We start from the raw sequence: 14873 nt of genomic DNA, 5'->3' as shown, positions 1-14873 counted from the left end.
GTTAATTTCATGGGCTTCAGAAATGTGGCATCTTCAGAAAGTTCGCAGAATTTGATTTTGGATTTGAACGCCCCGAGTTCTCAAGTGCCCCCCACCTCCCAAACCATCTCATGTTAATTTAGTGTATCCAGGTTTTACTATGTGTCCTTTGAGAATACCATAGCCACTGAGACCACCTTCCATTACACAGTAGTAATGCGGACAATCACAAAATCGCACGGGTCAGCTTTGCAACTGTTTCACAAGTCCCTGTGTACTCCGACATTCCCTACCATCTTTGACAACAGAAAGCTTCCATTGTTCACGCTGGTTTTAACGGCAAGCCTCTCTCTTGTGCCCCCAACACAAAGGTAGGTCTGAAATCTACAAAGTCCCCAACACAAAGCCAGGTCTGAAATCTACAAATCTCCGCAAGGCACGTCTCCCCAGACTCTGGGGTACCACCTTCAAGAACAACACTCTTTCACTCCTCCCCGAAGCCACTACGCTCAGGCCCTCTTCCCAGGATGGGGAAGGGATGTGCTTTAGGGGTGGGGGAGCGGCGTGGCAGTGAATGTGGTTAGGAACACGAAAAGCAGTTTATTCTCACGGTTCAGTCGCTGGCCCACCCTCCGGGCTCTTGGACTGGCCTACCTTGGCATGCAGACTCTGTGGTTTGTTGGAGAGGATGTCTGCAGTTTCCCTGCAGCGGGTGGAAAGGTTCAGGATAGCAGCAGTTGCTGCTATGTGGGTGTCTTCACTACATTGACCGTAGCCGTAAGAGCTGGCACGACAAGGGCTCTGTGTGTGGGCGCCCGCACTAGGCAGTCGATTAGGAAATTTCCCTGGATTTGAAAAATGCTTTGCTGTTGAAGAGAGATTTGATTAGCAATTGCACGGACGTGGTTTTCGTCATTAAATAGATTTGTTTTAAAGATACAACTCCTTGCACTGAAATATGTTAAGAACAGATTTAAAAAAAAAACACGATCCATCGTCTACTGGTACATTAAACAAAGGGGATTCAGATCGGTTTTCGCAGAAGTCTCCCAGACCAAACGTTGTGACTGCTGGGGAAGAAGGTCTATTCTCTTGATATTTTTCGTCTTTACACGTCTGATGGTAAAAACTCTGTAACTCACGTGATGGGGCAGGTGCACTGGAAGCATTTGTGGCAAAAATTGTAGATTAAAAACCACATTAGCAAAACCCATCAGAGACTACAGGAGCGTAAGACTCGTACATCTGTGAACCGTGTATGTGTGAGGACCAGTGATTCCTGTAGAGAAAAAAGTGCACCCTTTCGACATTTGTTTTCATAGTAACCGTTTATATTCAGACATCGAACTGCATGTTTATTATTTGGCATTCAGGTTTGTTTTGTGCTTAAAGCAGCAGAAGTTGTTCCTCACGTCCAACTACATGGGACTACATACACGGCAGTGTCTTTAATGAGCTGGCATTTTGCATATTTAGGTAGAGCACGATAAGTAAAGGACGGAGAAAATGTTCTCAGGGTGAGCAGAACGGCAATTTAGTTATCAAGGCTGAGTTTCTGTTTTATGTTTCTGCTGTGGCACCAAGGCATTACTGAGAGAGAAAATTAACCATATTTCCCTTCACTCTGGGTGTTTGCAAACATCACTCAAGGTCATGGGAGAAGCAACCAAGATTTAAGTGGGATAACATAGAAGTACTTATTTATTTTGCTGTAACTGTTGCTTATTCTAAATATTTGATCATTATTTTTCATGAAGTAATTGAAAGCATTAGCAAATGTTGTTCCTATGGTTGTAAAAACGTAGGAATGTCACTGAATGGTTTGCATTTTTAAACCAACATCTGTGTTGCGTAAGTGTATAGAATGCCCTTAACCAGCTTCACCCGAATCAAACATCTATGTGTATGTGCATGCATGTGGGTATATTTTGCATTTTTATAATAGAGAACATTATTCAATGTTCATGTACATGTACATACAATAGAGTGTGCATGTGTAGGTGCAAACGAATTTTTTCCTGGATCTAACAGGATTACTGTCAGTGTTATTTATGTTGGCTGGGCCTATTTTGGGTAAGAATAGATAAAATATCTTTTGGAGTGGAATGTACTTGCCCTCGATGGGCCAATTCCTTTCAAGTCTGTTTATCACTGCTAGGTTTTATATAACATGCCAGTTCTTGGAAGGAAGTGACCAACACCAGAGAATGAAGCACATAGTATGTGTCCTAAGAGCACTCAGTCTAGGTAACTAGGTAGATCGAAGAGATTCCATGGATGTGTATGTTGTAACTAATCCATGGTCTATGGAGAACTCAAACTGGGGAATCACTTCACTTCTTTCCTTATGACTGTTACCACGACAAAGAAATCATGCCTGGGTTTCTCCCAACGCTCACTCTCTTACCTTTTCATTAGAATATTCAAAGACTCTAAAACACTTGAAGAAATGTGTTAGTAAGAACACCCAAGTTGTATATATCACAGCATCTCTGAGCTCTGATCTTCTACATGGATGTGACACCATTGGAGTATTAACACACTTTAAGTGACTCTATAGTCATTCTTAAATATGCGGTTACCATATTGCTCTCTAGTAAAATCTTGATTTCTGAACCATGAGTTTCTCAGACTTTTCACTTCTTCTCTCACTTTCGGACTAATTGCTCTTGCGGATTTAAGTACCATTTGAAGTCGTATTTCAACATTTTATGTATTAAATTTCCATAATTTCAGTATGAACCAAAATTGTGATGATTATTACAGTTTCGATATATTAATCCCAATCCCACCTAAATGTGAACTAAATATTTCTTTAGTAAATTACTGTATTTCGATTCAGCAATGGCACAATGTTTGTAAAATAATTAGTCCATTAACTATTCACCACATTCAGTGCAACCTCATGCAAGATCAGAACACTGAGCAACACTGAGCAATATTCTACATTTGAGTACACTCCCCCCCCCCCCAAAACACACTCAGGCAAGGTGCTGGTTTTGGAATAAGGATTAGGATTTGAAGCTTACATTCAGGAAATGGTGGCGTTTTTCGTCCTTGACCTGTTTGTACGAGAGGGCGTTTGCCAAAAACCTGGGCATCGAAACTGGCATAATCGAATGGTACTTTCCCAAACTTCTCTTGTTCTTTTGACACCGTGGCTCTGGGAGAGGTGATGGCTTGTGATCGGAAATTGAATTCAATTTGTTTCACCAAGCTCGTCCTGAAGAAAAAGGGGAGAGTTCAGAAGAAATATGGTGAAACTCTTGGTGAGCATATTAGCCTCAGAATTTAAAGCAGACCGAATGTGTCATGCCTGTTGGTACCCACAGAGACAGTGCACTGTGGAAAAGAGCCGTGGTCACAGCAGGATCAAGCACAGAGTGCCAGGAGCCAGAGACAGGAGGTACTGAGGACTCTGGGTGGCTATGGTAAGGCTGCATGTCATGGGTCCGAGTCCCCCATGAGTAAAAGAGGAATGTGCAATTTTGCACGCATCTTATGCGGATGCAATGAGGAACAAGTGTCTGATGACTGTTGGCGCTTTGAGCTCCACAGAGGAAAGTGCCATGTAACTATCATTAGGGCACTGACAAGGTGTGCGCATTCTGCTTGTTAGGACTGTTCATCAGATTGGCTGATTCACGAAAAGTCACGATTGTAGCTGGTGTCGAGACGGCATTACAGTCAGTTCGGAAGAAGCAATGCTGAGCCCTGCTCTCCTTCGGCAGAGCTGATGGGAGCCTGACGGGGGCAGGGGCAGTATGGGCACCAGAAACTCGACTTCTGAATTAGGAGTTTCTCAGGCTTTTCACCCTTTTCCCCCTTTCGTCTGAATGTTTTTGCTGATGTAAATAATACTACTAAACTGCCATCATTTCAGTATGAATCACAATTACCATATTGTCACAGCTATCACATTTTTCAATAGAATTATATTAATCCAAGTTACATCTGAACTAACGACTTCCTTAGAACCACTGTGCTGAGATTAAACAAGGGCATCATATTTGTGTAACCAAGAAAAACACAAATATGCGTCTAATGGTAAAGGGCATAAACAAGTGTACCTCTCAGGATTTAGCAACATTGAAAATACATATGTGTTTTTCTTTCGTTTTCAACCAAAACTTCCCTGACTCATCCGAACGCCAAAATTTCAATGATATTTCTCGGATTAGGTAAAATACATTTTAGCTGCCACATAAAAATATTTGAGTAGTTAGTTGGTCTAATTATTGTATACGTAACTTGGTTTCTACCTCTAATATATCAGCGTTCTAGCCTAAAACAACATTTATTTTTTTCAGAAATTAGCAAAATAAAACATCATGCTATTTCTGTATTTGATAAATAACCTGCTTAGGGAGAAACTAAGAGAATATGATCATATTACCCAAGAACTTTGTTGTAAGATGTTTTTGTCTTTTTTCAAAATGTTTATTTATTTATTTTTGAGAGAGAGAGAGAGAGAGAGAGAGAGAGAGAGAGAGAGAGACAGAAGGAGAGAATGAGCAGGGGAGGGTCAGAGAGAGAGAGAGAGAGAGAGACAGACAGACAGACAGACAGAAGGAGAGAATGAGCAGGGGAGGGTCAGAGAGAGAGAGACAGAGACAATCTGAAGCAGGTTCCAGGCTCAGGGCTGTCAGCACAGAGCCCCATGTGGGGCTCAAACTCGCAAACTGTGAGATCATGACCTGATCTGAAGTCAGACACTTAACTGACTGAGCCACCCAGGTGCCCCTTTGTTGTAAGATTTTTCATTGCTATTTGGTAATTCAAGATCTTTGCTTGACATATGTTCTCCACTCATGGGATTTTTGACTCTTTTAATTAAATCTATAAGAGCACACATTAAGGGAAGTCTTATCTTGAAAATACTCCTAATAACTATTTTGCATTTCGGTGTCTCAGTAACAACAATGAAGATCTGGTCATCTGTTTTAACCCCGAAATCACTTTTCCTACATATACAATTTGTATATTAATAAACATACAACTTCTCATTGTGCCATCACACATAGCGTACTTTTTAGGGATATGTAAGGTCTTCCAACCTGCTAGAGCTTATGAAGTACTTGGGGCAAATAGGAGAGGTTTCATTAATAGTTATCAACTCATGGGATGAATTTTTGTTTTAAAGGAACTACATGTATAGCTGGAACAGAAGAATGAATATACACCATCATGTACTTTGGGTAGGTATGAGTGATTTATGAAGGCATTTTCTGCAGGCATCAAGGTTAATCATCGGGAGTGCTTACCTAACTAGTGGGGGATGGGTTGCACTTCGTGACAGAGAATTTTGATTAATATATGTTATAAACTGTATTTCTTTTTTTAAGCTTATTTATTTTGGAGAGAGAAAGAGAGCCAGAGAGCGCATGCACCAGAGCAGGGGAGGGACAGAGGGAGAGAGAGAGAATCCCAAGCAGGCTCTACGCTATCAGGCTATCAGCACAGAGCCCGACACGGGGCTTGATCGCATGAATTGTGAGATCGTGACTTGTGCAGAAATCAAGAGTTTGATGCTTAACTGGGTCACCCAGGAGCCCTTACTATATTTCTTTTAGATTCACCCACATTATGTTTCCTTTACATGCAGATCAATTTCATGGTGAACTTCTGGAGGGTCTGGCCACTTAAGCCCATTTAAGTGACAGTACGATTAACTGGGCCAGCCTCTCAGACCCTGGTAGTTGAGAACGAAGGTCAGGCCATAGGGAACTGGCACACGAAGGGACATGGGCGGCATCGTGTGGGAGCATGGCACAGGCATCCTACTAGGAACGCCATGGGAGGGTCATACCTGTGAACCTGGTCAGGACACTGGCCGCTTTTGGGCGAATCAAGCTGACTTTTGTCTTGGGACATTGCCAATTTTTCAGCTGCAGCAATTGGACAGCCAGAAAGACTGTTTAAAAAAAAAAAAAAAAAAAGGAGGATCTGAGTTAAAAAGATGAAGTAATTTGCTTTGGCATGTACCTTAGAGCGTACTTGGCAAACATTAAATGTGAAGTCATATTAACATTAGCCCCCTTCCCATCCTAACGGATCCCAAAAGCATTTTGCAAACTATTGTGTCATCATTTCCCCCGCCCCCCAATCACATCCCAGAACTGATGAATAAGAAACTCAGTTTTAAAATCAGAAAATTGTGTAAGGGAGAAAAATCTAAATTCTTCTGAAACTCCGTAACATTTTAAGTAGAACGCACTCACTCCAATTGGAATGTGCCCAGCTATAGAAGCTAGCATGAAAATTCCATGGTTTGTCTTAAGATCTTCAGAAAAATGTTAGGGACTTAATTTTAAATCAGTTCAAATTTAAAGTACAGGATACGAAGTTTTCTGGCCATATGCTTACGAGTCAAATGGTATCTCATGACCACATAATCGATACATGGTATAAAGTACACATAAAACGGTAGGAATTTCCAACAAAAGCATTTACATATACCCAATACATTTGTGTGTAAATGCACATATGTGTTTTAAGTGGGTGACAATCTCAATGTAACGCATCTGGAATCTTCATCCTGGTTTATAGTGAGAACCACAGTACGTTGAAGCCCTTTTGGTACCTTTTTTTATTTTTTAAGTTTATTTATTTATTTTGAGAGAGAGAGAGACAGCCAGGGAGGGGTAGAAAAGGAGAGAGAGAATCCCAAGCAGGCTCCGCGCTGTCAGTGCAGAGCCCGATGCTGGACTCGACCTCGGGAACCGTGAGATCATGACCTGAGCTGAAACCAAGAGTCGGACGCTTAACCGAACGAGCCACCCGGGAGCCCCTCTTTGGTACCTTTTTAATGCTTACTGGCTGGAGTCCAAGATAAACCCTACGCAACTCTTTTCAATGCAAAAACAGCCATGGTGAGATTCCAGAGCAAAACAGAGCACGTTCTATTTGTGTGACTGTATGAATACATAACTCTAGTCTTCAAATAGAACATTTTTGTTTGCATAACTGGCTGCTACATGAAAATTTCTAGGAAAGTAAATTGTGTTTTTTTGTTTGATTCACTCTGCACATGCTGAGAATACTTCTCTGTTTCAAGTGGCAACATATTTGATAGCGGTCCAGCGATTTTGGTAACACATTGTTAGTTCCTTCTTTTCTTGGGGGAAAGGTTCTGCCACGTCTCTTTGTAAGGGAAAAGGTTGGCGCCTCATCACGATTACCTCCTGTGGGTGTTGCGGTTGCTGTTCACATGCCCTCTTCCTGTGCATCCCGGGGTGGGGCACTTGAGCACGTTTTCATGCATGGCAAGAACTAAGCACAAAATGTCACATAAAAGAAGAGAATAATACACCATAAATACATAACCCACTGACAGACTGACTTCCCAGCTTTGCATTCACACGAACTTGGTTATATAACCCACCACGCTCCCTCCCACAGGTGTTTGGGTTGAAATAAATGAGCCCTTGAAGAACTTCAACGATGAAATTCAGCAAGCTTGTTCAAGTTTTAGTTTCTCTAAACTTCACGTTGCGGGTAACACCAGGCTCAAACGAGACTATTCTGCTTCTATTTTCCCTAACCTGAGAAGCTCATAAACTTTCTTTTACGGGTATGTGCTTTTCCTTGTCAAATCGTTCCTTCCATCTTTTCCCCACAGTGTGACCTGAATACAGTCTTCTTTACTTTCTAAGAGGTATTCTTTTGATTCCTTGTCCATTGCCCCCCACTGCCCACCCCCACTGCCATCCGGCTACTGGTGAAACAGCACGGCCGAGTGAACGACCGGGTAAGCAGGAGGGTGAAGGGTTGATCTGGTAGGCCCGTGCTGAGCAGACCAGATTTGGTGATTGGCAAAAGCGTGCTTTGGAGAGAGCTGACGTTGAGGCATCCCCACCACTGTGGCTTGGATGACCCAAGAGGGATTTCAATAAGTGGGTTCAGAGAGGAGAGGATGTGGCACGTCGATACTTCGAAACTGAGGAGGCAGCCCTTTCCTTCCCCAGTCTCCTAGCGTCACAGCGAAGGCTGTGGCTCGTGAGACCAACCGATGTTTGCTTTTGCTCAGCGCCTTCCGCTCCTGCAGGACGCCCTGGGGAGCCACGGCTGCCAACACCAGCTTCTATGGGGAGCGGGGGCCAGGTGGACACTGGGTGGGATGCATCCCTTACACTTAGATGCAGCACCGAGGCGGAGACCGTTCGTGGGCTTAAGGCAGCCACGCCCGCGGGTGAGGAAGGGCCGTGCGGTCACACAGCGTATGAACTGTGCCTTTTACTTTCTGTGTTCTGATGCTTGGACACCTGGGGCCCTGCACCCCCTGGAGAGACTGCCCTCTCAAATAGCTTTCGAAGGCAAAGCAACCAATCGTGAGCCCACACCCAAAACCGCCTCCTTTATCAGACTCGCACTCTCCCCCTGCCAGGTATCAGACACTAATGGACAACCCCCAAGCCCCAGAGCCTACTGAGAATATTCAAACTAGCCAGTCCTAAGCTTGCTTCCTCTGCGCCTTCCCACAGAAGCCGCAGGTAACCCCTCTCCCCCCCACCCCCACACCGCTGGAGGACGCCTGTGCTTCCCTGCGTGGCCCTGCCTGGCGTGGCCCGCACCCTTCTCTCAGGAACGGTAACAAATTCTTTTCTCGGTGTCGGTTGTCTCCTGTTCTATTGGCCTAACTGTACCCCAAGTGTTCTTCTTTTAAATACAATTTTTTAATGTTTAGTTATTTGGGGGAGAGACAGAGTGTGAGGGAGGGGCAGAGAGAGAGACAGAGAGAAACAGAATCCAAAGCAGGCTCCAGGCTCTGAGCCGTCAGCACAGAGTGACGTGAGGTATAAACCCACGAACCGTGAGATTATGAGCTGAGCTGGAGTCTGAGGCTCAACCGACTGAGCCACCCAGGCACCCTTACTTCAAGTTTTCTATTAATATAGTTACTTGGAAATTACCGTGAGGCAGAGAGGAATCTTTCTATTTGCATCCCTAAGTCCACATCGGAGGAGAAAGAGGGTAACCCCCCGATGCCACGGCACATATGGGAAGAGACCTACTTGCTTTGGGGATAAGCAGTACTCACTTTCCAGGGGAACCCGCACTTTGTGGGGGCACCCCGAAAGGCTGCGGTGGTGGGGGTAGAGTCCTGTCACATGTCCCGTGCCGTCACACCCCGGGATGGGGCACTTGGTCTCCCTCTTTTCAGGCCTCGGTGAATCTACAGAGAAAGTAAATCGAGAGATTCATTCGACACGCCTTCTTTCCCTTCCCATTCAACACAGTGGCCTTGTGGGGTGACATTTTCACTTCGTTCCGTGTTTACATCATAAACATTCTTCTCACGCTGCCTTGAATCAGACCCTCAACTGAGACCTGTGGAAGCATGAAAAACATTTTCAATTTTCTTGGTTTCCTAAGCAAAGGCTGACACGGGGCAGGCGAGCCTTAACAAGCGGAGACGGTCTGAAGTTGTCTTGTAGTTAGAGTCTCATGATGAGACGTGAACCCCACTGCCAGAGGAGGAACAAAAAAAAGTGAGAAAGAAAAATGAATTTATTCAAACCCAAATGATCTTGTATTCAAGGAATTTCAAAAAAGCCAGATTCAAAGTTAGAAAACTGAGAAGCCACCGTGTCTAGAAGGGCTGCTCTGGTCTCGGCCCTATGGGCCCCTGCCCTCACGTTGCCCTAAGGTTCCAGTCCTACCTGGGGCGGAGCCTGCTTTGACCAGAGTTAGGCAGGAGTCAAGAAGGCCGTCTGGTGCCATGCCCCACCAATCAGCACTGCCGCCGAGGCCCAAGGTCCCCAAACCCCCACGGTTTGTCACTCTGGATCAGGACGGGGCAGCTGAGGAGAAGCTTTTTTTACTTAATTCACTCTGAATGCAGGAACTGAAACCTGAGGCAACAGGAAGGTGGGCCGGCCAGGAAACATTCTAGGGGGAACGGAAGTAGGGAGTGGAGGAGGCCTCGAGAGGTCTGCAGTGCCAGGAGCCTCGGGGTAGAAGAGGGGACCGCAGGGATGCCTTGGGCCACCACCTGTCAGGCCACCGGGGGGCTGCGGCCTAGAGGGCGAGGGCGGGAATCGAGCCGTGCTGAGGGTGGGTTAGATAAAGGGCTGTGTAAAATAAAAATAAATATAGCGTGATAGGAGTACAAATACAAATAAAATATGTGAAATAAACGAGGATTCGCACGGATAGCGGTGGGATTGGAACTGACACAGAAGAGGCCTTCTGGAGACATTTTCGTAGTCGTGACTCCGACGATACGTAAACTGAAAACAGAAATGTGTTTAGAGCCCAGGCCACCCCCTAGCTCGGGAACGGAATGGTAAGACCGATCGCGGGGCGCTCCCGGTGCTGACAGAGGAACCAGAATCAGAGCAGGCCTGGGAACCCCAGAGACAGGGCTAGTGCACAGCCCAGGCTGGCTCGCCAGCCTCTCGGCACACCAAGTGTCACAGAAAGTGAACCCACTTGATGCTGGGAGCCACAGCAAATAATCTGCGAGATCCTGCCGCCCGAAGGCCGCGGGCACTGGAGGAGGGGGCCCATATGCTCCCGCCCCAAGCGCCGCACCGACGGCAGAGTGATGTCGCGGGATGCGACAGCCGTCTCCGGTGGGGGGGGGAGGCTGCTGAGACGAGCAGACGTGCCTGTGTGATACCACGCCACCCCAGTTGTTGGATTATTAACGGTCCTGGGCAGATGGGCACAGCAGGTTGTATGTAATGCAATTATTTGGGGGCAGGCTTCCAGCAAAGCGGGAGGGGCCAAGGACCCTTGAAGTTCCGCACGCACTGCCGGGGAAGGACGGTGGGCAGAGAGAAAGCTGGAAATTGCAAGTGAGAAATGAACAGCCCGAAGACAGGGAGGCCTCGCGTGGGCGTTTACGTTTAAGGAGGCACAGGCTTTAAACGCCAGGGTGTCCAGACTGTTCTCTGTCTTTTGCAAGACACCAAGAGGCACGTTAAGAGTTTTGACTTGCTCTGTGGTTTTCTGGGTACGTAAATCCCCCAATGCTGCCAACTCTGGAGTCGATTCAGGCCTATCGTATCTGTAGACCGAGAATCAAAAATCCTCGAGGTTCGACTCAGGTGACATGAGGAGGGTTGACGAGAGGGAATTAGAGCAAAGGAGAAGCCGTGTGGGTTTTGATGCCCTCCCTCCCTTGGATCCTGTCCAGGTGAGGCCACATTTCTAAACCACATTGAAAGGTCTGGCGCCTCTCGTTTCCTCTCCTCGCCACGTTACTTGTCTATAGGCAGCCAGAGAGGGTGTGGGAGATAAGGCAGGGCTGGCACCTGACCAGGTGTGGTCCGCTGACAGTCCATCAGGCGCGTCTGCCTGGAACCTCCTCCTCTGGGTGAAACGGATGCCATGAAACGCTCTGTGGGGCAGAACCTGTTTGCATGATAAGAAGACGGAGCCCGCTCTCAGGTGACTCTCAGGCCTGGCTCTTTTCCTTTGATCTTCTTTGCCGGATGCATCTTCATGAGGGTGACCTCATCCCCCGGTGACCTTCCATCCCCGTTTGCCTGGGACCGTCTTATTCACGCCCGATATACTCATGTGATTGTTCCTATGGCTCTGCCAGCGTCTGAGGCTGTCCGATAAATTCTATCCGCTGCGACCTCCAGTCTTGCTAAATGCTTAGTCAACGAGACCAACTTTTATTAGTTTGGGATTCCTGGCTCACCTGAAGGCTGGAGTGAAACAATATTTTAAGATGCTAGCGCTCTCTCCCTTAACAAGTGGGGCTGCATGCCCAAGGCGGATGGGAAGTTAGGACAGTCTCGTGGAGAGCTGGAATGGCCCTTGGCGTGAGTACTGACCTCGGAGCGTGGACTGCACAGCAGACAAAGAGGGGCCTCTTAAGCCACTGGCTCCCACGCCTGGAACACAGATCAGGGAAATGAATGCCTAACTTGGACGCTGCAGGCACCCTCTAGACGAAGCCTGTGGTTCTCGTGCGTTATGAGCTTTACCTCTCTTTGTCTCTGTTTCGTACGGGTCTGGTCTAGATCTTGTTGCATAGGCTTCTAACACCGCAAGGCAGGACCATGGCACCAAGGCATGCCTGGTTACGCTGTTGAGTCACCCAGCCCTCGTTAGCGATTCCCTAAGTCTTACATGACCCGTGTTCACAAACACAGATTCTGTGGCCTTGTTGTCTTTTTGAAAACAGACAAACAAAATGTTTAAGTTCTATAGAAAGGACCAAATATTTTAAGCTATGGCACAAGTAATTAAAGTGTCTCCAAACACTGAATGTCACGGGCTGGAAGATATCATCAATTGTAAGATGCAACCTCATTTTGTGTGCTAGTAAGAAAAAAACAACAACAACTAAAAGTTAAATTATGGCGTACCCTTCCGATTTCAGAGATGTTAAATGGGAAAACGGTGTATCTTAGAATGAACGAAATGTAGTATCTCACAAATAATGACTTTTTGGAATCTGAAGTCAATTTTATCTTTTTTTTTTTCCTGATTTTGTAGTTCATAAGAAGAAAAAACAACAACAAGCACATGCACAAGTAAGTTCAACAAGTTGCATACCAGTGGAGCGCACAGAGCTAAGTATTTAGTAGGTCCTGTCCCAAACTACACGCACTGCTCATTAATAGTCCATCCTACTCCCGACGCTGGCAGGATGCTTGCATAGTATTGTTATCTTGCTCCTCACTACATGACATTATTTTATTCTTTTTTAATTTTCTCAGCTCTGAGCTGCAAGACAATAACTGACAAGATTGCAGGTGAGTACCAATATCGACTTAAAAGGACAAACTATGCAATTCATTTCCCTATAAATCTCAGCAAGAAGATCATCTAAACTAAGACATTTTTCTTGTAAGCTCCCCGGGGCCATGAGCTTGATTTTCTCTAAGATATGCCTCCCCTAATTCTATGGTTCTCAGACTTTAGGGCACCCAAGAATCATCTGAAAAATGTGCTTAAAAATGCACGTTCTGGAGCAGTAGGTCTGATGGGATCTGGGAAATACCCATTTGAAACAAGCTTTCTAGGCCCTTGAGAACCACCATTTGAGAATTATCACCAGGCCCATCTGGTGCAAGACTTGGGGTGGGGGAAGAATATCTTTATGGGACAGGGGACACACTTTCCTTAAAGTTGAGGAACAATTTTAAAGTCCAAGCACATCTATCCTCTCATTCATGTTTGGCCCAGATATTTGGGGCCCTGAGTTAGAGCCCTGGTAAAAGCACAGGCTTAAAACAGCATTAACATCCAGTTTTATTCAAGAAGGATCATCCTGGCTGACTTGCCAGTTCCTGAAGCTCCGAAGCAGTCAGATGACCCCAAAAAGAGGCTGGGAAAGAAAAATTAAATTTCTGGAATTGATTTGACCAATAAAAGGATTTAAAACCCAGTAAGTACTAATGTACTTCTAACATGTCCAATAAAGTACTGCATGAGGAATACTATATATTTTTAAGAAGCAGTCATATTAAAAGAAATAGGGGCAATGGTCCTTTTTTTGCGTGCAAGAACACTGCAAAACTGACCCAGTTTGGTCTGACAATAATCTAGAGAGCAAAGCAGAAAGAAACAAAAAGAAAGAAATCGTTTATTTTATAATATATATTGGTTTTTTAAATTGCATCAAGTTGTCAAAAGCTACCTGGAAGTGATCATCAAATCTCACTAACTTTTTTTTCCCAACCCTTAAAGCCATTTTATTCCTAAAAGAAATGCAAAAAAAAAAAATGTGTCTTACGTTTACTGTTCAAGATTTGTCTTCCACCCACGTCAATTACTTTGGTCTGCCTCCTTTCCCCAGCCAGGTGCGCCAAGAGAAACCTGTCCAACTCCTTGTAGGTGTTATGGAAAACACAACCTCGCTCCGCCTGCAGAGCAATCGCCTGCTCCAGCACACTCAAGCTCCCCTTCGCTTTCTCCAGGTCGAGGGACTCTTCTCTCATGGCTGCCAGGCTCCCGTTACCATGTTCCTCCACCCCCGCGCACGAGGGCTGGCCTGTGCCATCTAGTGGTTCCACGCGAGTGTTCTGTGGGTCTCTCCCTTCCGTGTCGGGGTCACACGTGTTTTCACAAGAGATAAACTTATCGCCTTCGGTTTTGATTTCAGGAGCTCCCAGTAGGTCTTTTGCATCATCCACCAAGATATACTTGGGGACCCTGTGCGGTTTGGTTTCTTCTGAGAGGCTGGAGCCACTGTCCCAACCATTCTCTACACTTTCAGAGTTACTCTCGCTGTCATCTGAAGAGCAGAACCGAAGCTGGGGATCATTGATTTTTTCTTTTCCGTCATCGGAATGAACCACGAAGTGCTCGTCCGCTTCATCACTCTCTGCTTGGACACACTGGAGGCCACTGCCATTTAAATTCTCAGTCACGGTCTGAACAGACACATTGTTTTCAAATTTCCCCAAGTGCATTAAAGATTTGACCACGAGCTCTCGATAGCAGCCATATCTGTCTTCCTTCCCATTGGAGTTTTCTTGGGCAGTTGAATGAAGGTGCTCATCCATAGGTTTTATCATGGTTTCTTCTATGGAAAAAGAAAGCCAATATTTACAAAAAAACAAACAAACAAAAAAATCAAAAACTATTTTAAGGAAATTGCACAAATAGATGATAGATCGATTGATACAGATATACATATAGAGTAAGTACAATATGTGAATACGTGAGCTCTATCAATTTTATAAACACTGAAGAGAAAAATATGTATCTTCTTAAAACAAAACAAAACAAAACAAAACAGACCTTAATAGTCTGAGAATTAAATTTAAAGAAGTGAGCTAGGAGAATTTTCAGCATATTAAGAGCTAATTGTTTCCAGGGTACTGAAATAGATACTTAACGATAACAGAGTGCTGAATGTGAAATTATTGTTTCTTTTTTTTTTCATACAGAGAGTGTGTGTGGATGAGTGGGGGAGGGGCAGA

The 14873-nt window shown here is 45.2% G+C and overlaps 1 protein-coding gene across 11 annotated transcripts in view; it reads right to left on the bottom strand.

The window, feature by feature from the left end:
* LOC123586297 (suppression of tumorigenicity 18 protein) overlaps positions 1-14873 on the bottom strand; it is a 257980-nt gene that overhangs the window by 45481 nt on the left and 197626 nt on the right. For all 11 annotated transcript variants that reach the window (XM_045455341.1, XM_045455340.1, XM_045455337.1 and 8 more), the window contains 6 exons: positions 13682-14473; positions 9020-9154; positions 7161-7251; positions 5789-5893; positions 3009-3202; positions 634-845 (listed from right to left, as the gene is read on the bottom strand). In XM_045455341.1, the coding sequence (XP_045311297.1) occupies positions 634-845; positions 3009-3202; positions 5789-5893; positions 7161-7251; positions 9020-9154; positions 13682-14473 (1529 nt within the window). The remainder of the gene's footprint in view (positions 1-633; positions 846-3008; positions 3203-5788; positions 5894-7160; positions 7252-9019; positions 9155-13681; positions 14474-14873) is intronic.

Source organism: Leopardus geoffroyi, chromosome C3 (genome assembly GCF_018350155.1).
Source record: "Leopardus geoffroyi isolate Oge1 chromosome C3, O.geoffroyi_Oge1_pat1.0, whole genome shotgun sequence".
NCBI classification, from domain to species: Eukaryota; Metazoa; Chordata; class Mammalia; order Carnivora; family Felidae; genus Leopardus; species Leopardus geoffroyi.
This window is presented reverse-complemented; position numbering and strand designations above follow the sequence as displayed.